The sequence below is a fragment of the Dendrobates tinctorius genome, unplaced genomic scaffold (assembly GCF_039654945.1).
Source record: "Dendrobates tinctorius isolate UK_male_01 unplaced genomic scaffold, ASM3965494v1 ptg000146l, whole genome shotgun sequence".
In the NCBI taxonomy this organism is placed as follows: Eukaryota; Metazoa; Chordata; class Amphibia; order Anura; family Dendrobatidae; genus Dendrobates; species Dendrobates tinctorius.
In genome coordinates, this window is record NW_027361813.1 from 494691 (window position 1) to 519343 (window position 24653).

Sequence of the window (24653 nt, forward strand, 5' to 3'; positions counted from 1 at the left end):
GCACATTTGAGTGGTGGTCTTGGGCAGTGACCAGAGTGGGATGTTGTGGATTTGTGACCTCAACCTGCTGTATTCTTATCTTTCCTCTTTCTTTAGATTTCTCTTCAAATCTGTGAAGAAGGAAAGATCTGTAATCCGGACATGAGCATTAAACTAAAGTAAGTGCCCCCCACTGACCTGAAGGGATCACATGTCACCGCTGCTCCCAGGGTTTAATGTGGAGTCGCTATGTGAACCCCAGTCCCATCCAGACTCGGCAATAGGAGAGGAGCCATGACTGTCACCATGCAGATGACAGCTGGTGGCCCTCGTATTCACTGTTAGTCACCATCTGGTACCTGTGTATGAGACGAGCAGATATGGTGGACCTGGAGAGACATACTCACTGGGATGGTTCCATGGTGGTCCTGGGGGTCCGCCTCACACTGTGATACATCTAACGGATCATTGCGGCTTCTGTTACAGTCATTCTCCACTGGTGCTGCAAGATGGCACCCTATTCTCCTTGTTCCTTAACCTACAAAACATGAATGAGCGGGCGCATCAGACCAGACTGCACCTCGACGTCCCACCTGGGCTGTCTTATCGCAAAGCCAATGTCACAGAGGTATGGCAGATGTTGTGATGTGCATGCTGTTTTCCTGTATGAGTGCTCATCATGGCCTCCTCCTGTGTACAGGCTTCTCACTGGATCCCTCTGAAGTGTGGAGACTTTAAAGAGCAGAAACTGGCATGTAACATCAGCCACCCGATCCGGAAGAGACGAGTCTGGGTGAGACAAGATGGAACAAACGATGCAGATAAATTTAGGGAGCAATGTGAATGTTGGGAGGGCAGAATAGAAGGTACACGAGGGATGGACACGGGCAATGAAGATGGTAGGGGGTGACTATAGAGAAAATGGGAACACAGAGGATGACCAGCCGGAGCAAGAGGATTGTGAAGGTGGTGACTATGGGGAAAGTGGGAACACAGAGGATGACGAGTGGGAGCAATGAGGATGGTGGAGGTGGTGACTATGGGGAAAGTGGGAACACAGAGGATGACAAGTGGGAGCAATGAGGATGGTGGAGGTGATGACTATGAGAAAAGTGGGAACACAGAGGATGACAAGTGGGAGCAATGAGGATGGTGGAGGGGATGACTATGAGAAAAGTGGGAACACAGAGGATGACGAGTGGGAGCAATGAGGATGGTGGAGGTGGTGACTATGGGGGAAGTGGGAACACAGAGGATGACAAGTGGGAGCAATGAGGATGGTGGAGGTGGTGACTATGGGGAAAATGGGAACACAGAGGATGACAAGTGGGAGCAATGAGGATGGTGGAGGTGATGACTATGAGAAAAGTGGGAACACAGAGGATGACGAGTGGGAGCAGTGAGGATGGTGGAGGGGATGACTATGAGAAAAGTGGGAACACAGAGGATGACGAGTGGGAGCAATGAGGATGGTGGAGGTGATGACTATGAGAAAAGTGGGAACACAGAGGATGACGAGTGGGAGCAATGAGGATGGTGGAGGTGATGACTATGGGGAAGGTGGGGACACAGAGGATAACGAGTGGGAGCAATGAGGATGGTGGAGGTGATGACTATGAGAAAAGTGGGAACACAGAGGATGGCGAGTGGGAGCAATGAGGATGGTGGAGGTGATGACTATGGGGAAAGTGGGAACACAGGATGACAAGTGGGAGCAATGAGGATGGTGGAGGTGATGACTATGGGGAAAGTGGGAACACAGAGGATGACGAGTGGGAGCAATGAGGATGGTGGAGGTGATTACTATGGGGAAAGTGGGAACAGAGAAGATGACAAGTGGTAGCAATGAAGATGGTGGAGGTGGTGACTATGGGGAAAGTGGGAACACAGAGGATGACGAGTGGGAGCAATGAGGATGGTGGAGGTGATGACTATGGGGAAAGTAGGAACACAGGATGACGAGCGGGAGCAATGAGGATGGTGGAGGTGATGACTATGGGGAAAGTGGGAACACGGAGGATGACGAGTGGGAGCAATGAGGATGGTGGAGGTGATGAATATGAGGAAAGTGGGAACACAGAGGATGACGAGTGGGAACAATGAGGATGGTGGAGGTGATGACTATGGGGAAAGTGGGAACACGGAGGATGACGAGTGGGAGCAATGAGGATGGTGGAGGTGATGAATATGAGGAAAGTGGGAACACAGAGGATGACGAGTGGGAGCAATGAAGATGGTGGAGGTGGTGACTATGGGGAAAGTGGGAACACAGAGGATGACAAGTGGGAACAATGAGGATGGTGGAGGTGATGACTATGGGGAAAGTGGGAACACGGAGGATGACGAGTGGGAGCAATGAGGATGGTGGAGGTGATGAATATGAGGAAAGTGGGAACACAGGATGACGAGTGGGAGCAATGAGGATGGTGGAGGTGATGACTATGGGGAAAGTGGGAACACAGAGGATGACAAGTGGGAGCAATAAGGATGGTGGAGGTGATGACTATGGGGAAAGTGGGAACACAGAGGATGACAAGTGGGAGCAATGAGGATGGTGGAGGTGATGACTATGAGGAAAGTGGGAACACAGAGGATGACAAGTGGGAACAATGAGGATGGTGGAGGTGATGACTATGGGGAAAGTGGGAACACAGAGGATGACGAGTGGGAGCAATGAAGATGGTGGAGGTGGTGACTATGGAGAAAGTGGGAACACTGAGGATGACGAGTGGGAGCAATGAGGATGGTGGAGGTGATGACTATGGGGAAAGTGGGAACACAGAGGATGACGAGTGGGAGCAATAAGGATGGTGGAGGTGATGACTATGGGGAAAGTTGAAACACAGAGGATGACAAGTGGGAGCAATGAGGATGGTGGAGGTAATGACTATGGGGAAAGTGGGAACACAGAGGATGACAAGTGGGAACAATGAGGATGGTGGAGGTGATGACTTTGGGGAAAGTGGGAACACAGAGGATGACAAGTGGGAACAATGAGGATGGTGGAGGTGATGACTATGGGAACACGGAGGATGACGAGTGGGAGCAATGAGGATGGTGGAGGTGATGAATATGAGGAAAGTGGGAACACAGAGGATGACGAGTGGGAACAATGAGGATGGTGGAGGTGGTGACTATGGGGAAAGTGGGAACACAGAGGATGACAATTGGGAGCAATGAAGATGGTGGAGGTGATGACTATGGGGAAAGTGGGAACACAGAGGATGACGAGTGGGAACAATGAGGATGGTGGAGGTGGTGACTATGGGGAAAGTGGGAACACAGAGGATGACAAGTGGGAGCAATGAAGATGGTGGAGGTGATGACTATGGGGAAAGTGGGAACACAGAGGATGACGAGTGGGAGCAATGAAGATAGTGGAGGTGATGACTATGGGGAAAGTGGGGGACTAAGATGAGGGGCAACTATGGGAAAAGTGGGAACAAAGAAAGGATGACGAGTGGGAGCAATGAGGATGGTGGAGGTGATGAATATGAGGAAAGTGGGAACACAGAGGATGACGAGTGGGAACAATGAGGATGGTGGAGGTGGTGACTATGGGGAAAGTGGGAACACAGAGGATGACAATTGGGAGCAATGAAGATGGTGGAGGTGATGACTATGGGGAAAGTGGGAACACAGAGGATGACGAGTGGGAGCAATAAGGATGGTGGAGGTGATGACTATGGGGAAAGTTGGAACACAGAGGATGACAAGTGGCAGCAATGAGGATGGTGGAGGTGATGACTATGGGGAAAGTGGGAACACAGAGGATGACAAGTGGGAACAATGAGGATGGTGGAGGTGATGACTTTGGGGAAAGTGGGAACACAGAGGATGACAAGTGGGAACAATGAGGATGGTGGAGGTGATGACTATGGGAACACGGAGGATGACGAGTGGGAGCAATGAGGATGGTGGAGGTGATGAATATGAGGAAAGTGGGAACACAGAGGATGACGAGTGGGAACAATGAGGATGGTGGAGGTGGTGACTATGGGGAAAGTGGGAACACAGAGGATGACAATTGGGAGCAATGAAGATGGTGGAGGTGATGACTATGGGGAAAGTGGGAACACAGAGGATGACAAGTGGGAGCAATGAAGATGGTGGAGGTGATGACTATGGGGAAAGTGGGAACACAGAGGATGACGAGTGGGAGCAATGAAGATAGTGGAGGTGATGACTATGGGGAAAGTGGGGGACTAAGATGAGGGGCAACTATGGGAAAAGTGGGAACAAAGAGAAGGACGACACGGAACAATGAGGATGGTAGAGGTGGTGACTATGGGGAAAGTGGGAACACTGAGGATGGTGGAGGTGGTGACTATGAGAAAAGTGGGAACACAGAGGATGACGAGTGGGAGCAATGAGGATGGTAGAGGTGGTGACTATGGGGGGGGCCACGGGGGATTGAGATGAGGGGCAACTATAGGGAAAGTGGGGACACAGGATGACCAGCTGGAGCAATGAGGATGGTGGAGGTGGTGACTATGGGGAAAGTGGAGGACACGGGAAATGACAATCGGGAGCAATGAGGATGGTGGAGGGGAGACTATGGTGAAAGTGAGGACACGGTGAAGATGGGGGAGCAGTGAGGTGCCAGGTGTTGTGTTGTGCGCATTTATACCACATGAATGCACTGGCCCCTGTTGGACACGGAGGCCCTTGTTGGACATGGTGTCCCCCTTACTCAGGAACGGTGAAAGTGCTGCAGGTGGTCACCAGCTACTGTTCATGTGCGAGACCATGAGCTTGTTGAGTGCAATGTCTCTTTAGGAGATCACAGGCTTCAACTGATCTGGACAGTTTATATACAGCAAAGCACTAACACTGGATACCAAAGACTGACCAGCACCTCCGTCCAGAATAAGGCAAGTGTGAACAGGTGCCAGCTGCTGTGACTGCAGAATACACAAACCTAAGCACAGCAGCCGCCTCTGAGCTCCCGGACGTCTGCAAACACTGAGCGCGTCCCCAGCTTCACTGCTGCATGGAACATACCTAGAACATGGAGGGACAAGACGACCTCTCTGGTGGGACCTAAAACTAATGTTATCAGACTTGTCTGACCTGGGATAAAAGCTACAAGAGTAAATGGCAGCGAGGGTCCGGCACTTACAGCCACAGACTGTGATGCAGCAGCAAAAAAGGCAAATGCAATTCTAGGATGTATTAACAGAAGCATACAGTCTAGATCACGTGAAGTCATTATTGCCCTCTACTCCTCTTTGGTCAGACCTCATCTGGAATATTGTGTCCAGTTTTGGGCACCACATTTTAAAAAAGACATCAACAAACTAGAGCAAGTTCAGAAAAGAGCGACCAGAATGGTGACCGGTCTGCAAACCCTGTCTTATGAGGAAAGGTTGCAGGATTTGGGAATGTTTAGTTTGCAAAAGAGAAGACTGAGAGGAGACTTAATAGCTGTCTACAAATATCTAAAGGGCTGTCACATTGTAGAAGGATCAACTTTATTCTCATTTGCACAAGGAAAGACTAGAAGCAATGGGATGAAACTGAATGGGAGGAGACACAGATTAGATATTAGAAAAAACTTTTTGACAGTTAGAGTGATCAATGAGTGGAACAGGCTGCCACGAGAAGTGGTGAGTTCTCCTTCAATGGAAGTCTTCAAACAGAGGCTGGACAGACATCTGACTGGGATGATTTAGCGAATCCTGCTTTGAGCAGGGGGTTGGACCAGATGGCCCAGGAGGTCCCTTCCAACTCTACCATTCTATGATTCTATGACTGGTGATCGGAGCTGGTGACGGCCTCCACATCTGGCTGATTTCCTCCCACCATTGTGCGGCTGTGTATAATCAGTGCCGGACCCTCACTGCAATTTACACTTGTAGCTTTTATCCAAGAACAGACAAGTCTGATAATATTATGTTTAGGGTTGTCATGAATTGGCCAATCCGGGCGCTAAGTCCCTCCATGGTCTACTCCTAATGAGGCAGTTTAACCCCTTACACGTAATGACAGATATATACGTCATGAGCACAGGTCATTTACTGCTCTGTGACGGATACAGTCATATGTAAAAGTTTGGGCACCCCTATTAATGTTAACCTTTTTTCTTTATAACAATTTTGGTTTTTACAACAGGTATTTCAGTTTCATATATCTAATAACTGATGGACTCAGTTATAGTTCTGGATTCAAATGAGGTTTATTGTACTAACAGAAAATGTGCAATCTGCATTTAAACAAAATTTGATCGATGCAAAAGTATGGGCACCCTTATCATTTTCTTGATTTGAACACTCCTAACTACTTTTTACTGACTTCCTGAAGCACTAAATTGGTTTTGTAACCTCATTGAGCTTTGAACTTCATAGCCAGGTGTATCAAATCACGAGGAAAGGTATTTAAGGTGGCCACTTGCAAGTAGTTCTCCTATTTGATTCTCCTATGAAGAGTGGCATCATGGGCTCCTCAAAACAACTCTCAAATGATCTGAAAACAAAGATTATTCAACATAGCTTTTCAGGGGAAGGATACAAAAAGTTGTCTCAGAGATTTAACCTGTCAGTTTCCACTGTGAGGAACATAGTAAGGAAATGGAAGAACACAGGTACAGTTCTTGTTAAGCCCAGAAGTGGCAGGCCAAGAAAAATATCAGAAAGGCAGAGAAGAAGAATGGTGAGAACAGTCAAGGACAATCCACAGACCACCTCCAAAGACCGGCAGCATCATCTCGCTGCAGATGGTGTCACTGTGCATCGGTCAACAATACAGCGCACTTTACACAAGGAGAAGCTGTATGGGAGAGTGATGCGAAAGAAGCCGTTTCTGCAAGCACGCCACAAACAGAGTCGCCTGAGGTATGCAAAAGCACATTGGGACAAGCCAGTTACATTTTGGAAGAAGGTCCTGTGGACTGATGAAACAAAGATTGAGTTGTTTGGTCATACAAAAAGGCGTTATGCATGGAGGCTAAAAAACACAGCATTCCAAGAAAAACACTTGCTACCCACAGTAAAATTTGTGGAGGTTCCATCATGCTTTGGGGCTGTGTGGCCAATGCCGGCACCGGGAATCTTGTTAAAGTTGAGGGTCGCATGGATTCAACTCAGTATCAGCAGATTCTTGACAATAATGTGCAAGAATCAGTGACGAAGTTGAAGTTACGCAGGGGATGGATATTTCAGCAAGACAATGATCCAAATCACCGCTCCAAATCTACTCAGGCATTCATGCAGAGGAATAATAATAATAATAATAAATTTTATTTCTATAGCGCCGACATATTCCGCAGCACTTTACATTTCAGAGGGGACTTGTACAGACAATAGACATTACAGCATAACAATAATCACATACAGTAGATTATAACAAATACCAAGAGGAATGAGGGCCCTGCTCACAAGCTTACAGTCTATGAGGAAAGAGGGAGACACGAAAGGTGGGTGGTAACAGTTGCTCTGATTGTATGGACCAGCCATAATGTTAAGTGTGTAACAGTACAGACGCAGAGGGCTAATGGATGCATAAAGCATGTGGGAACATGATGCTGGGAACCTGGTTATGGTAAAACTTTTGGCTGTGCCACACAGGGATAGATTAGGTTAATATGTTGAGGTGATAGACCAGTCTAAATAAATGCGTTTTCAGGACACACTTAAAATTGTGGGGATTGGGGACTAATCATATTGACCTGGGAAGTGCATTCCAAAGAATTGGCGCCGCACGTGTAAAGTCTTGGAGACGGGAGTGGGAGGTTCTGATTATTGAGGATGCTAACCTCAGGTCATCAGCAGAACGGAGGGCGCGGGTAGGATGGTATACTGAAACAAGGGAGGAGATGTAGGGTGGTGCTGAGCCATGGAGAGCTTTGTGGGTGAGGGTAATAAGTTTATACTGAATTCTGGAGTGGATGGGTAGCCAGTGTAATGACTGGCACAAGGTAGAGGCATCGGTGTAACAATTGGTGAGGAATATGATCCTGGCTGCAGCATTCAAGACAGATTGGAGAGGGGAGAGTTTGGTAAGAGGGAGACCGATTAGAAGAGAGTTACAATAGTCGAGACGAGAATGAATAAGAGAAACAGTAAGAGTTTTTGCAGAGTCAAAAGTAAGAAAAGGTCGAATTCTAGAAATGTTTTTGAGGTGCAGATGACAAGAGCGAGCCAGTGATCGAATGTGGGGGGCAAAGGAAAGCTCGGAGTCAAGTATGACCCCAAGACAGCGGGCATGTTGCTGGGGAGTAATAGTGGAACCACACACAGAAATAGCAATGTTGGGTATAGGTACATTAGTAGCGGGAGGAAACACCAGGAGTTCAGTCTTTGACAGGTTCAGTTTCAGATATAGTGAGGACATGATATTAGACACAGCGTTTAGACAATCGCCGGTGTTTTCGAGAAAGGCTGGCGTGATGTCAGGAGAAGAAGCGTATAATTGGGTGTCATCAGCATAGAGATGGTACTGGAAACCAAATCTACTGATTGTTTGACCAATAGGGGCAGTGTACAAGGAGAAGAGGAGGGGGCCTAGAACCGATCCTTGAGGAACCCCAACAGTAAGGGGAAGGTGAGAGGAGGAGGAACCGGCAAAAGAAACAGTAAAGGAGCGGTCGGAGAGATAGGAGGAGAACCAGGAGAGAACTGTGTCCTTGAGGCCAATGGAATGGAGCATAGTGAGGAGGAGCTGATGATCCACAGTGTCGAATGCAATTACAATGTTCTGGAATGGCCATCCCAGTCCCCAGACCTGAATATCATTGAACATCTGTGGGATGATTTGAAGCGGGCTCTCCATGCTCGGCGACCATCAAACTTAACTGAACTGGAATTGTTTTGTAAACAGGAATGGTCACAAATACCTTCATCCCGGATCCAGGAACTCATTAATAGCTACAGGAAGTGACTAGAGGCTGTTATTTTTGCTAAAGCAGGATCTATGAAATATTAATGTCACTTTTTTGTTGAGGTGCCTATACTTTTGCACCGGTCAAATTTTGTTTAAATGCAGATTGCACATTTTCTGTTAGTACAATAAACCTCATTGGAATCCAGAAATATAACTGAGTCCATCAGTTATTAGATATATGAAACTGAAATACCTGTTGCAAAAACCAAAATTGTTATAAAGAAAAAAGGTTAACATTAATAGGGGTGCACAAACTTTAACATATGACTGTATGTCATGCTGGTCACTGACAACGCTGGACCGTGTGATCAGCAGCTGATATACACAGCCACGCTCCTGCTGGGACTGCTATGACATGCACCCTAGCAGTTTAATCCCACATATGCCATTATCAAGAGTGACACCAGTACATAAAGAGTAAGACAGTGGTCAAACCTAGGGTATACCACTAATAAAATGGTATTTACCAGGGAGAAATGCAAGAGTCTACATTTGGGCAAGAAAAACGAAAATTACATCTACAGAATGGGAGGAACAGAACTAAGTAACAGCACATGTGAAAAAGACTTGGGTATACTAACAGATCACAGACTGTACATGAGTCATCAGTGTGATGCAGCACCAAAAAGGCAAACACAGTTCTAGGATATAATAGAGAAGCATACAGTCTAGATCACATGCAGTAATTATCCCTCTATACTCCTCTTTGGTCAGGCCTCATCTGGAATACTGTCCAGTGCTGGGATGTATAAGAGAAGCATACAGTCTAGATCACGTGAAGTCATTATCCCCCTCTACCCCTCTTTGGTCAGACCTCATCTGGAATACTGTGTCCAGTTTTAGGCGCCACATTCTAAAAAAGACATCAACAAACTGGAGCAAGTTCAGAGAAGAGCGACCAGGATTGTGAGCAGACTGCAAAGTATGTCCTAACAGGAACGGTTAAAGGATCTGGGAATGTTTAGCTTGTAAGAAAGAAGACTGAGAGGAGACTTAATAGCTGTCTGCAAATATCTCAAGGGCTGTCACATTGCAGAAGGATCAACTTTATTCTCATTTGCACAAGGAAAGACTAGAAGCAATGGGATGAGACTGAATGGGAGAAGACACAGATTAGATATTAGAAAAAAACTTTGTGACCGTGAGGGTGATCAACGAGTGGAACAGGCTGCCACGAGAGGTGGTGAGTTCTCCTTCACTGGAAGTCTTCACACAGAGGCTGGACAGTGGACAGGCATCTGTCTGAGCTGGTTTAGTGAATCCTGCATTGAGCAGGGGGTTGGCCACGACGAACCTGGAGGTCACTTCCAACTCTAAAATTCTATGAAAGCAATCCCTCTACCAGCCCACCAGAACGCCGGTGTTGTGGTTGTGAGTGTCGATGTGTTGCTATGGCAACTGGGGGCCTGACAAAGGCGTCTGCATCTGCCATACAGCATAACCAATCAGATACTAGTCATGTACTGCTCGGCACTCTTCATGTACTGCTCGGCACTCTTCGTGTACTGCTCGGCACTCTTCGTGTACTGCTCGGCACTCTTAGTGTACCGCTCGGCACTCTTCGTGTACGGCTTGGCACTCTTCGTGTACCGCTTGGCACGGCTCGTGTACGGCTCGGCAGTGCTCTTGTACCGCTCGGCACGGCTCGTGTATCGCTTGGCACTACTCGTGTACGGCTCAGCACTCTTCGTGTATGGCTCGGCACTCTTCGTGTACCGCTTGGCACTCTTCGTGTACCACTCGGCACTCTTCGTGTACCGCTCGGCACTCTTCGTGTACGGCTCGGCACTCTTCGTGTACCGCTCGGCACTGCTCGTGTACCGCTCGGCGCGGCTCGTGTTCCGCTCGGCGCTACTCGTGTACCGCTCGGCACTGCTCGTGTACCGCTCGGCAGTCTTCGTGTACCGCTCGGCAGTCTTCGTGTACCGCTCGGCACTCTTCGTGTACGGCTCGGCACTCTTCGTGTACGGCTCGGCACTCTTCGTGTACGGCTCGGCACTCTTCGTGTACCGCTCGGCACTGCTCGTGTACCGCTCGGCACGCTCTGTGTACCACTCGGCACTGCTCGTGTACGGCTCGGCACTCTTCGTGTACGGCTCGGCACTCTTCGTGTACCGCTCGGCACTGCTCGTGTACCGCTCGGCAGTGCTCTTGTACCGCTCGGCGCGGCTCGTGTACCGCTTGGCACTGCTCGTGTACCACTCGGCAGTGCTCTTGTACCGCTCGGCGCGGCTCGTGTACCGCTCGGCACTCTTCGTGTACGGCTCGGCACTCTTCGTGTACGGCTCGGCACTCTTCGTGTACCGCTCGGCACTACTCGTGTACCGCTCGGCACGCTCTGTGTACCACTTGGCACTGCTCGTGTACGGCTCGGCACTCTTCGTGTACGGCTCGGCACTCTTCCTGTACCGCTCGGCACTGCTCGTGTACCGCTCGGCAGTGCTCTTGTACCGCTCGGCGCGGCTCGTGTACCGCTTGGCACTACTCGTGTACCGCTCGGCACTGCTCGTGTACCACTCGGCAGTCTTCGTGTACCGCTCGGCACGGCTCGTGTACCACTCGGCAGTCTTCGTGTACTGCTCGGCACGGCTCGTGTACCGCTCGGCACGGCTCGTGTACGGCTCGTGTACCGCTCGGCAGTGCTCTCGTACCGCTTGGCACTGCTCAGATAGTGCTGTGCACCGCTAGTGCGATCATGACAGCACATTGAACAGTCCTCTTGGCCGATCAGGAAATAAAATAAATGTTGCTTAGAAGTCATATGTTTGGTATCGCCGCCTCCGTAATGACCCGTAACACAAAAGTATATCAATCTGTGTCGTGCACGATGCCAAAATTGGCATTTTTATTCAACCCTCCACACAAAAAACTAAAAAAATAGTTTTACGTATTCAAAATTGGCCGCAATAAATCTAAAACTCGTTCTGTAGAAAACAATCTGAGAAAAGGGAACGGAAGCGTTGCGGCTCTCAGGACCCGACGCAACAAAGAGCGGAGGGGTGTGATCAAACTGTGACTACAAACCCGGAATAAACCCACGCCCCATTCATCCCGAATTGCCTCAGAAAACAGGAAGCCATCAAATATCTATGTACCCAAAAATGGGCCCCTGAAATCTACAGCTCGTCACCCAAAAAATGAGCTTCCGACAGACTGTAGAAGGTGCGGCTCTAGTGCAGCATAGTAAATACATCCGGAGAAGTGTCTGCCCCCCAGAATGGAGACCCCCGATCTGTGCAGCCCTGAAGAGCGGAAACACAACCGCTGCTTTTATCCATTTCTCCCCACAGATAGGTGATTAGTTCTGGGTTCCGTCAAACGCTTCCCCTGACAGACACCGCTGAGGAGCACGAGACCCCTACAGAAAACTACTATGCCAGAAACTGCTTTGTCCTAAAGACCTAAAATGGGCACATCACAGGCTCCAAATTTAGGAGTTTTTCCAACTTCCTTGCTGTTAGAATAAAGTAGAAGTCTGGAAATATGACTTTCATCATGTGCTATTACAGTATGGAAATGTATGGGAAACACTCAGGTTTAACAAAAAAAAATCCAAATCTTGATTTTTGTGTTTTGGTTTACTCTTGCTACATGAATATAGAACAATATGTTGCAAAAAAAACATAATTACTTGGATACATAAAACTTTTATTATTAGTCACACATACCCCATTGTCAAAATCTGTCTTGGTCATTCTGAGATAAACAGGCGCGGTCCTTATGGAGATAAATTTCATATATTCAATTTTTCCATACATCTTACCGCATACTGTGTGTTACTGCACTCGTTGGACTGAATATGCTTTGCTCATACTTGCAGCAGCCTGCTGGCAAGCACTTCAGCAGCACTTCCTTTCCAGCCTGCACCCACAGTGCTGGTCACAGCACCGGCTCAGGCTAACCTTTCTAGGTAGTGATATCCTTCAGCAGCTTCTGCCTGGCATCTTGCTGCCTACTCACTCAGTTACGCATCACAGTTGGTCACACACAGGAACGTCTATCTGCTCTGAGACTGGAGTGGTAATTTTCTTCCTACTATGGCCTCACAGTCAGGAAAAGCCCCTATCTTCACCTCTGCTGAGTCTATTTTTTCTCTTATGGAAGTTGTTCCTCACCTTATCAGTGAATACACTCTTTACTAATAGGAATGATCTCTATGCTGCCCACTGTGATGGAATTCCTCGCCCTCTCTCAGCAATGGAGGCTAACCTTTTCCTATTGGGGCACAATACATTTGCGGTGCAGGATGGAGCTTCTTACATGCTCCTCTTTGCCCTAATTCCCTGAGGTGACGCCACCTACTTACTAGCTTTCTATCTTGCAGACACTTCTGACCAGGGGAAGAGTCTTGAGGAGATCATTTGCATATTCCCAGTGCCTTCTGGGATAAGTGAAGAGTCTCCGCGAGCTCAACGATCACTGGGTTTTGGCTGTTGCAGCTGAAAAGAGGAAATCGGAAAGGAATTTTGGCTCATCTTTCATCGTTTTTAAGAAATCTCAATATGGAAGAGGCCAGGAGCCATTTGGTGAGCTGCATTTCTTGCTACATGTTCACAGACTTACCAGTGGAAAAGCCAAACTTCACATGCCACAAATGCGGCTTGTGTCCCTGTTGGAGGAAAAGTTGCAAAATCTCGAAGAGAGGTTAGCTACGTTGAAGATCATTAAGGAAGGTGAAGAGTTCTTAGAGCAGAATTATCTCTTCATGTTACAGAAAGAGAAGAAATTCGAAGTGCACCTGAAGAAACAGAGGAATGGAGACATGTGACCCAGAGAAGCAGGAGGATCAGGAGGCAGTCAGCACCCATACTGCTCAGAAACCAGTACCAGGCTCTCACACAGGAAAACGATGAAGAAATACATCAGGATAAGACTTTGCCCACAAACCGCAACCTTGTACGCCTTCAGAGTCCTCCTGGATGGAGAAAGAAAAATGTTGTGAAGAAGAAACGGAGAGTGGTGGTCATGGGGGATTCCCTAATGAGAGGAACAGAGGCCGCTATCTGCAGACCGGATATAACTTCAAGAGAAATGTGCTGTCTTCCAGGTGCAAAAATTAAAGATGTGTCTGACAGGATATCAGGACTCTTCAGACCTACAGATGACTACCCATTCCTGCTACTACATGTGGGGACAAATGACACCGCAAGAAATGACCTGGAAACCATCTGCAGAGACTTTGAAGACTTAGGCAAGAAAGTGAAAGAACTGGGAGCGCAGGTGGTCTTCTCTTCCATCCTCCGAGTGGATGGCCATGGAACAAGGAGGTGGAATAAGATTCTGCAGGTGAACAACTGGCTACGTCGATGGTGCCGTCAGCAACGATTTGGATTTCTGGATCACGGAGTGAACTACTTATACGATGGACTACTTGCTAGAGATGGGGTGCACCTTACGAAGACTGGAAAGCATGTATTTGGAAGTCGTCTTGCTACACTTGTAAGGAGAGCTTTAAACTAGAACAACATGAGAAGGGAAGCAAAAGACCAGAAAAAGCCATACACCTGACAAATGCTATTGAGAACTCTGCTATTAGAAGTGGAAAGGAAGAACAAAGACGAAAGAATCTAATTAATAAAAATATTGGAGAAAGAGAAACCTATCACAAACTAAAATGTTTCTATACTAATGCACAAAGCATGGGCAACAAACAAGGAGAATTGGAACTACTAACACAGGAAAAGAAATATGATGTCATTGGAATCACTGAAACTTGGTGGGACAATACACATGATTGGAATACAAGGCTAGAAGGATACAACTTATTTGCAAGAAACAGACTTGATAAACGAGGAGGGGGTGTCGCATTGTATGTTAGAAACGTGTATATCTGCACAGAGATCCAAGCTTCAGAGACTGGGAGTTCTGTGGAAACTGTTTGGGTAAGAATACAAGGACAGAACAATGGAAAGGACACCATTGTAGGCATTTACTACAGGCCGCCTGTGCAAGCTGAAGATATGGATGAACTCTTTATGCATCAAATGGCAAAGTTCTCCAAAAAATATGACCTAGTTGTCATGGGAGATTTCAACTATCCAGACATTTGTTGGGAATCTCTCTCAGGCAAAACCAACAGGTCAAGGAAATTCTTATCCTCTCTTGCTGACAACTATATCTTCCAAAAGGTAGGGGAGAAAACAAGGGGAACTGCTACCTTGGATCTAATCCTTATAAACAGGGAGGAAATGGTTGAGGAGGTAAAAGTGGCTGGGACCCTAGGAGGTAGCGACCATGCTATTTTAGAATTTTGGATAACTAGAGGCGGAAGACCTGTGAAGACTCAGACGTCAAGGTTAGATTTCAGAAAGGCAGATTTTAAGGGATTCAGAAAGAGAATTGGAGGGATCCAATGGCTGGATATCCTTAAAGACAAAAATGTCCAGGAAGGATGGGAAATCTTGAAAAATGAAATTCTCAAAGCACAATTGTTAACAATTCCGAAAAGAGGGAAGAATAGGAAGTGTTTAAGGAAACCAGGATGGATGAACACAGAACTTAAGCACATGCTAAAAAGGAAGAAAAAAATGTTTATAAAATGGAAAGAGGGAGGCATATCTAAAGAAGAATATAATGCTGTCTGCAGAACCTGCAGGGCACAGATCAGATTATCTAAAGCTGAAAATGAATTGAGGCTTGCAAGAGATGTCAAAAGCAATAATAAAGGATTTTGGGGATATGTCAAAAGTAAAAGAAAAGTCAAAGATGCTATAGGATTTTTACAGGATGAAAATGATGAAATGGTAAGACAGGATGTTGAGAAGGCCAAACTTTTAAATTCCTATTTTGCATCTGTTTTCTCTCAGAAAGGAAATGTGACATCAACTGTTCTTCACTGTCCTATTAAGGGAATAGAAGAATCCAGGATATCTATAAACAGAAAAATAGTGAGGAAACACTTAGCTAACCTAAATGAATTCAAGTCTCCAGGTCCAGACGAATTACACCCCAGAGTACTGAAGGAGATAGCAGAAGAAATTTTTGAACCCCTCTCCATAATCTTTGAAAATTCTTGGAGAACAGGAGAAGTCCCAGAAGACTGGAGAAGAGCAAATGTTGTTCCTATCTTCAAAAAGGGGAAGAAGGTGGACCCAGGCAACTATAGGCCGGTGAGTCTGACTTCTATACCAGGAAAGATCTTTGAACAAATTATTAAACAACATGTATGTCAATACCTGGATAAGAATGAAGTGATTAAACAAAGTCAGCATGGGTTTGTAACTAATAAGTCATGTCAGACTAACTTAATTTCCTTCTATGACGGAATCACTGATTGGGTGGATCAAGGAAATGCTGTAGATATAGTATATCTTGACTTCAGCAAAGCATTTGACAAAGTCTCTCATACAATCCTTATTGAAAAAATGACTAAGTATGGAATGGACAAGGCAACTGTTAGGTGGATTCATAACTGGCTTAGTGATCGGACCCAAAGAGTGGTCGTAAATGGCTGCACATCCAGTTGGAAGAATGTCTCAAGTGGGGTACCACAGGGCTCTGTCCTGGGCCCTGTATTGTTCAACATCTTTATCAACGATTTAGATGATGGAATTGAGGGTAAATTGATTAAATTTGCTGATGACACAAAGCTAGGAGGGATAGCAAATACTAGAGAAGAGAGAGAGAGGATTCAAAAAGATATAAATAAACTGGAGAAGTGGGCAGCAACTAACAGAATGGTTTTTAACAGGGAAAAATGCAAAGTGCTACATCTGGGCAATAAAAATGAAAAAAGCATATACAGAATGGGAGGAATAGGCCTAAGGAACAGCACATGTGAAAAAGACTTGGGTATACTAATAGATCACAGACTGAATATGAGTCAAGAGTGTGATGCAGCAGCAAAAAAAGCAAATGCAATTCTAGGATGTATTAACAGAAGCATACAGTCTAGATCACGTGAAGTCATTATTTCCCTCTACTCCTCTTTGGTCAGACCTCATCTGGAATATTGTGTCCAGTTTTGAGCACCACATTTTAAAAAAGACATCAACAAACTGGAGCAAGTTCAGAAAAGAGCGACCAGAATGGTGACCGGTCTGCAAACCCTGTCTTATGAGGAAAGGTTGCAGGATTTGGGATTGTTTAGTTTGCAAAAGAGAAGACTGAGAGGAGACTTAATAGCTGTCTACAAATATCTAAAGGGCTGTCACATTGTAGAAGGATCAACTTTATTCTCATTTGCACAAGGAAAGACTAGAAGCAATGGGATGAAACTGAATGGGAGGAGACACAGATTAGATATTAGAAAAAACTTTTTGACAGTTAGAGTGATCAATGAGTGGAACAAGCTGCCACGAGAAGTGGTGAGTTCTCCTTCAATGGAAGTCTTCAAACAGAGGCTGGACAGACATCTGACTGGGATGATTTAGCGAATCCTGCTTTGAGCAGGGGGTTGGACCAGATGGCCCAGGAGGTCCCTTCCAACTCTACGATTCTATGATTCTATGACTAGCTCTTTGCCCGTAATTATCTGCACATTTCTCTATAAAGTTACACAAAAGAATCTAGCTCCTTGCACTGACCCTTTAGGTAGGGCCTTGCATGCCGCTAATCCTAACTCCCCACTCTCCATGACTTAGCATTGCTCACAACATAGTACCATAGTTATCAAGGCCGAAAAAAAGACATTAGTCCATCCAGTTCAGCCTATATCCCATCAGAATAAATCCCCAGATCTACGTCCTTCTAAAGAACCTAATAACTGTAAGATACAATATCGTTACGCTCCAGGAAGACATCCAGGCCTCTCTTGAACCCCTCGACTGAGTTCACCATCACCACCTCCTCAGGCTGGGAATTCCAGATTCTCACTGCCCTAACAGTAAAGAATCCTCTTCTATGTTGGTGGAGAAACCTTCTCTCCTCCAGACGCAGAGAATGCACCCTTGTGACCGTCACCTTCCTTGGTATAAACAGATCCTCGGAGAGATATTTGTATTGTCCCCTTATATACTTATACATGGTTATTAGATCGCCCCTCAGTCAGCTTTTTTCTAGACTAAATAATCCTAATTTTGCTAATCTCTATGGGTATTGTAGTTCCCCCATCCCCTTTATTAATTTTGTTGCCCTCCTTTGTACTCGCTCTAGTTCCATTATATCCTTCCTGAGCACCGGTGCCCAAATCTGTACCCAGTACTCCATGTGCGGTCTAACCAGGGATTTGTACAGAGGCAGTATAATGCTCTCATCATGTGTATCCAGACCTCTTTTAATGCACCCCATGATCCTGTTTGCCTTGGCAGCCGCTGCCTGGCACTAGCTGCTCCAGGTAAGTTAATCATTAACTAGGATCCCCAAGTCCTTCTCCAGGTCAGATATACCCAGTGGTTTCCCGTTCAGTGTGTAATGGTGATATTGATTCCTTCTTCCCATGTGTATAACCTTACATTTATCATTGTTAAACCCCATCTGCCACCTTTCGGCCCAAGTTCCCAACTCATCCAGATCCATCTGTAGCAGAATACTATCTTCTCTTGTATTGACTGCTTTACATAGTTTTGTATCATCTGCAAATATCGATATTTTACTGTGCAAACCTTCTACCAGATCGTTAATAAATATGTTGAAGAGAAGAGGTCCCAACACCGACCCCTGCAGTCCCCACTGGTCACAGTGACCCAGTTAGAGAATATCCCATTTATAACCCCCCTCTGCTTTCTATCACTCAGCCAGTTACTTACCCATTTACACACATTTTCCTCCAGACCCAGCATTCTCATTTTGTGTACCAACCTCTTGTGTGGCACGGTATCAAGCGCTTTGGAAAAATCAAGATACACCAGGACCAATGACTCACCTTGGTCCAGTCTATAGCTTACCTCTTCATAAAAACTGATTAGATTGGTTTGACAGGAGCGATTCCTCATAATCCCATGCTGATATGGTGTTACACAGTTATTCTCAGTGAGATGATCCAGAATAACGTCCCTCAGAAACCCTTCACATATTTTACCCACAGTAAAGGTTAGACTTACTGGCCTATAATTTCCAGGGTCACTTTTAGAGCCCTTTTTGAACATTGGTACCACATAATCTACTGTGTGTAAACTTCTTGTGTAATCCGCTGTGTTTTCCTCCTTGTGTAATCTGCTGTGTGTTTTCCTCCTTGTGTAATCTGCTGTGTGTTTTCCTCCTTGTGTAATCTGCTGTGTGTTTTCCTTGTGTAGTCTGCTGTGTTTTCCTTCTTGTGTAATCTGCTGTGTTTTCCTTCTTGTGTAATCTGCTGTGTTTTCCTTCTTGTGTAATCTGCTGTGTGTTTTCCTTGTGTAATCTGCTGTGTGTTTTCCTTCTTGTGTAATCTGCTGTGTGTTTTCCTCCTTGTGTAATCTGCTGTATGTTTTCCTTCTTGTGTAATCTGCTGTGCGTTTTCCTCCTTGTGTAATCCGCTGTGTTTTCCTCCTTGTGTAATCTGCTGTGTGTTTTCCTCCTTGTGTAATCTGCTGTGTTTTCCTTCTTGTGTAATCTGCTGTGTGTTTTCCTCCTTGTGTAATCCGCTGTATTTTCCTCCTTGTGTAATCTGCTGTGTGTTTTCCTCCTTGTGTAATCCGCTGTGTTTTCCTTCTTGTGTAATCTGCTGTGTGTTTTACTCCTTGTGTAATCTGCTGTGTGTTTTCCTCCTTGTGTAATCTGCTGTGTTTTCCTTGTGTAATCTGCTGTATGTTTTCCTTCTTGTGTAATCTGCTGTGTGTTTTCCTCCTTGTGTAATCTGCTGTGTGTTTTCCTCCTTGTGTAATCTGCTGTGTTTTCCTTCTTGTGTAATCTGCTGTGTGTTTTCCTCCTTGTGTAATCCGCTGTGTTTTCCTCCTTGTGTAATCTGCTGTGTGTTTTCCTCCTTGTGTAATCAGCTGTGTTTTCCTTCTTGTGTAATCTACTGTGTGTTTTCCTCCTTGTGTAATCCGCTGTGTTTTCCTCCTTGTGTAATCTGCTGTGTGTTTTCCTCCTTGTGTAATCTGCTGTGTTTTCCTTCTTGTGTAATCTGCTGTGTGTTTTCCTCCTTGTGTAATCTGCTGTGTGTTTTCCTCCTTGTGTAATCTGCTGTGTGTTTTCCTTGTGTAATCTGCTGTGTGTTTTCCTTCTTGAGTAATCTGCTGTGTGTTTTCCTTGTGTAGTCTGCTGTGTTTTCCTTCTTGTGTAATCTGCTGTGTTTTCCTTCTTGTGTAATCTGCTGTGTTTTCCTTGTGTAATCTGCTGTGTGTTTTCCTTCTTGTGTAATCTGCTGTGTGTTTTCCCTCTTGTGTAATCTGCTGTGTGTTTTCCCTCTTGTGTAATCTGCTGTGTGTTTTCCTTGTGTAATCTGCTGTGTTTTCCTTCTTTTGTAATCTGCTGTGTGTTTTCCTTCTTGTGTAATCTGCTGTGCGTTTTCCTTGTGTAATCTGCTGTGCGTTTTCCTTCTTGTGTAATCTGCTGTGTGTTTTCCTTCTTGTGTAATCTGCTGTGTGTTTTCATCCTTGTGTAATCTGCTGTGTGTTTTCCTTGTGTAATCTGCTGTGTTTTCCTCCTTGTGTAATCTGCTGTGTTTTCCTTCTTGTGTAATCTGCTGTGTGTTTTCCTCCTTGTGTAATCCGCTGTATTTTCCTCCTTGTGTAATCTGCTGTGTGTTTTCCTCCTTGTGTAATCCGCTGTGTTTTCCTTCTTGTGTAATCTGCTGTGTGTTTTCCTCCTTGTGTAATCTGCTGTGTGTTTTCCTCCTTGTGTAATCTGCTGTGTTTTCCTTCTTGTGTAATCTGCTGTATGTTTTCCTTCTTGTGTAATCTGCTGTGCGTTTTCCTCCTTGTGTAATCCGCTGTTTTCCTCCTTGTGTAATCTGCTGTGTGTTTTCCTCCTTGTGTAATCTGCTGTGTTTTCCTTCTTGTGTAATCTGCTGTGTGTTTTCCTCCTTGTGTAATCCGCTGTATTTTCCTCCTTGTGTAATCTGCTGTGTGTTTTCCTCCTTGTGTAATCCGCTGTATTTTCCTCCTTGTGTAATCTGCTGTGTGTTTTCCTCCTTGTGTAATCCGCTGTGTTTTCCTCCTTGTGTAATCTGCTGTGTGTTTTCCTCCTTGTGTAATCTGCTGTGTTTTCCTTCTTGTGTAATCTGCTGTGTGTTTTCCTTGTGTAATCTGCTGTGTGTTTTCCTCCTTGTGTAATCTACTGTGTGTTTTCCTTCTTGTGTAATCTGCTGTGTGTTTTCCATCTTGTGTAATCTGCTGTATGTTTTCCTTCTTGTGTAATCTGCTGTGTGTTTTCCTCCTTGTGTAATCTGCTGTATGTTTTCCTTCTTGTGTAATCTGCTGTGTGTTTTCCTTGTGTAATCTGCTGTGTGTTTTCCTTGTGTAATCTGCTGTGTGTTTTCCTCCTTGTGTAATCTGCTGTGTGTTTTCCTCCTTGTATAATCTGCTGTGTGTTTTCCTCCTTGTGTAATCTGCTGTGTTTTCCTTCTTGTGTAATCTGCTGTGTGTTTTCCTCCTTGTGTAATCTGCTGTGTTTTCCTTCTTGTGTAATCTGCTGTGTGTTTTCCTCCTTGTGTAATCTGCTGTGTGTTTTCCTCCTTGTGTAATCTGCTGTGTGTTTTCCTCCTTGTGTAATCTGCTGTGTGTTTTCCTCCTTGTGTAATCTGCTGTGTGTTTTCCTCCTTGTATAATCTGCTGTGTGTTTTCCTCCTTGTATAATCTGCTGTGTGTTTTCCTCCTTGTGTAATCTGCTGTGTTTTCCTTCTTGTGTAATCTGCTGTGTGTTTTCCTCCTTGTGTAATCTGCTGTGTGTTTTCCTTCTTGTGTAATCTGCTGTGTGTTTTCCTCCTTGTGTAATCTGCTGTGTGTTTTCCTTCTTGTGTAATCTGCTGTGTGTTTTCCTTGTGTAATCTGCTGTGTGTTTTCCTCCTTGTATAATCTGCTGTGTGTTTTCCTCCTTGTGTAATCTGCTGTGTTTTCCTTCTTGTGTAATCTGCTGTGTGTTTTCCTTGTGTAATCTGCTGTGTGTTTTCCTCCTTGTGTAATCTGCTGTGTGTTTTCCTCCTTGTATAATCTGCTGTGTGTTTTCCTCCTTGTGTAATCTGCTGTGTTTTCCTTCTTGTGTAATCTGCTGTGTGTTTTCCTTGTGTAATCTGCTGTGTGTTTTCCTTCTTGTGTAATCTGCTGTGTGTTTTCCTTGTGTAATCTGCTGTGTGTTTTCCTCCTTGTGTAATCTGCTGTGTGTTTTCCTTGTGTAATCTGCTGTGTGTTTTCCTTCTTGTGTAATCTGCTGTGTGTTTTTCTTGTGTAATCTGCTGTGTTTTCCTTCTTGTGTAATCTGCTGTGTGTTTTCCTTGTGTAATCTGCTGTGTGTTTTCCTTCTTGTGTAATCTGCTGTGTTTTCCTTGTGTAATCTGCTGTGTGTTTTCCTCCTTGTATTATCTGCTGTGTGTTTTCCTCCTTGTGTAATCTGCTGTGTTTTCCTTCTTGTGTAATCTGCTGTGTGTTTTCCTCCTTGTGTAATCTGCTGTGTGTTTTCCTTCTTGTGTAATCTGCTGTGTGTTTTCCTTGTGTAATCTGCTGTGTGTTTTCCTCCTTGTATAATCTGCTGTGTGTTTTCCTCCTTGTGTAATCTGCTGTGTTTTCCTTCTTGTGTAATCTGCTGTGTGTTTTCCTTGTGTAATCTGCTGTGTGTTTTCCTTCTTGTGTAATCTGCTGTGTGTTTTCCTTGTGTAATCTGCTGTGTGTTTTCCTCCTTGTGTAATCTGCTGTGTGTTTTCCTTGTGTAATCTGCTGTGTGTTTTCCTTCTTGCGTAATCTGCTGTGTGTTTTTCTTGTGTAATCTGCTGTGTTTTCCTTCTTGTGTAATCTGCTGTGTGTTTTCCTTGTGTAATCTGCTGTGTGTTTTCCTCCTTGTGTAATCTGCTGTGTGTTTTCCTTTTTGTGTAATCTGCTGTGTGTTTTCCTTTTTGTGTAATCTGCTGTGTGTTTTCCTTTTTGTGTAATCTGCTGTGTGTTTTCCTCCTTGTGTAATCTGCTGTGTGTTTTCCTCCTTGTGTAATCTGCTGTGTGTTTTCCTTTTTGTGTAATCTGCTGTGTGTTTTCCTTTTTGTGTAATCTGCTGTGTGTTTTCCTCCTTGTGTAATCTGCTGTGTGTTTTCCTCCTTGTGTAATCTGCTGTGTGTTTTCCTCCTTGTATAATCTGCTGTGTGTTTTCCTCCTTGTGTAATCTGCTGTGTTTTCCTTCTTGTGTAATCTGCTGTGTGTTTTCCTTGTGTAATCTGCTGTGTGTTTTCCTTCTTGTGTAATCTGCTGTGTGTTTTCCTTGTGTAATCTGCTGTGTGTTTTCCTCCTTGTGTAATCTGCTGTGTGTTTTCCTTGTGTAATCTGCTGTGTGTTTTCCTTGTGTAATCTGCTGTGTTTTCCTTGTGTAATCTGCTGTGTGTTTTCCTCCTTGTATTATCTGCTGTGTGTTTTCCTCCTTGTGTAATCCGCTGTATTTTCCTCCTTGTGTAATCTGCTGTGTGTTTTCCTCCTTGTGTAATCTGCTGTGTTTTCCTTCTTGTGTAATCTGCTGTGTGTTTTCCTCCTTGTGTAATCTGCTGTGTGTTTTCCTTCTTGTGTAATCTGCTGTGTGTTTTCCTTGTGTAATCTGCTGTGTGTTTTCCTCCTTGTATAATCTGCTGTGTGTTTTCCTCCTTGTGTAATCTGCTGTGTTTTCCTTCTTGTGTAATCTGCTGTGTGTTTTCCTTGTGTAATCTGCTGTGTGTTTTCCTCCTTGTATAATCTGCTGTGTTTTCCTCCTTGTGTAATCTGCTGTGTTTTCCTTCTTGTGTAATCTGCTGTGTGTTTTCCTTGTGTAATCTGCTGTGTGTTTTCCTTCTTGTGTAATCTGCTGTGTGTTTTCCTTGTGTAATCTGCTGTGTGTTTTCCTCCTTGTGTAATCTGCTGTGTGTTTTCCTTGTGTAATCTGCTGTGTGTTTTCCTTCTTGTGTAATCTGCTGTGTGTTTTTCTTGTGTAATCTGCTGTGTTTTCCTTCTTGTGTAATCTGCTGTGTGTTTTCCTTGTGTAATCTGCTGTGTGTTTTCCTTTTTGTGTAATCTGCTGTGTGTTTTCCTTTTTGTGTAATCTGCTGTGTGTTTTCCTTTTTGTGTAATCTGCTGTGTGTTTTCCTTTTTGTGTAATCTGCTGTGTGTTTTCCTCCTTGTGTAATCTGCTGTGTGTTTTCCTCCTTGTGTAATCTGCTGTGTGTTTTCCTTTTTGTGTAATCTGCTGTGTGTTTTCCTTTTTGTGTAATCTGCTGTGTTTTCCTTCTTGTGTAATCTGCTGTGTGTTTTCCTCCTTGTGTAATCTGCTGTGTGTTTTCCTTCTTGTGTAATCTGCTGTGCGTTTTCCTTGTGTAATCTGCTGTGTGTTTTCCTTCTTGTGTAATCTGCTGTGTGTTTTCCTTCTTGTGTAATCTGCTGTGTGTTTTCCTTCTTGTGTAATCTGCTGTGTGTTTTCAACCTTGTGTAATCTGCTGTGTGTTTTCCTTGTGTAATCTGCTGTGTGTTTTCCTCCTTGTGTAATCTGCTGTGTGTTTTCCTCCTTGTGTAATCTGCTGTGTGTTTTCCTCCTTGTATAATCTGCTGTGTGTTTTCCTCCTTGTGTAATCTGCTGTGTTTTCCTTCTTGTGTAATCTGCTGTGTGTTTTCCTTGTGTAATCTGCTGTGTGTTTTCCTTCTTGTGTAATCTGCTGTGTGTTTTCCTTGTGTAATCTGCTGTGTGTTTTCCTCCTTGTGTAATCTGCTGTGTGTTTTCCTTGTGTAATCTGCTGTGTGTTTTCCTTCTTGTGTAATCTGCTGTGTGTTTTTCTTGTG

At 44.9% G+C, this 24653-nt stretch overlaps 1 protein-coding gene across 3 annotated transcripts in view; it reads left to right on the top strand.

Annotated features, from left to right (window-relative positions):
• The window catches only part of LOC141049655 (integrin alpha-L-like), a 224562-nt gene that overhangs the window by 143148 nt on the left and 56761 nt on the right, over positions 1–24653 (top strand). For all 3 annotated transcript variants that reach the window (XM_073546286.1, XM_073546288.1, XM_073546287.1), the window contains exons 19-21: positions 97–158; positions 466–607; positions 680–772. In XM_073546286.1, coding sequence (XP_073402387.1) covers positions 97–158; positions 466–607; positions 680–772 — 297 coding nt within the window. The remainder of the gene's footprint in view (positions 1–96; positions 159–465; positions 608–679; positions 773–24653) is intronic.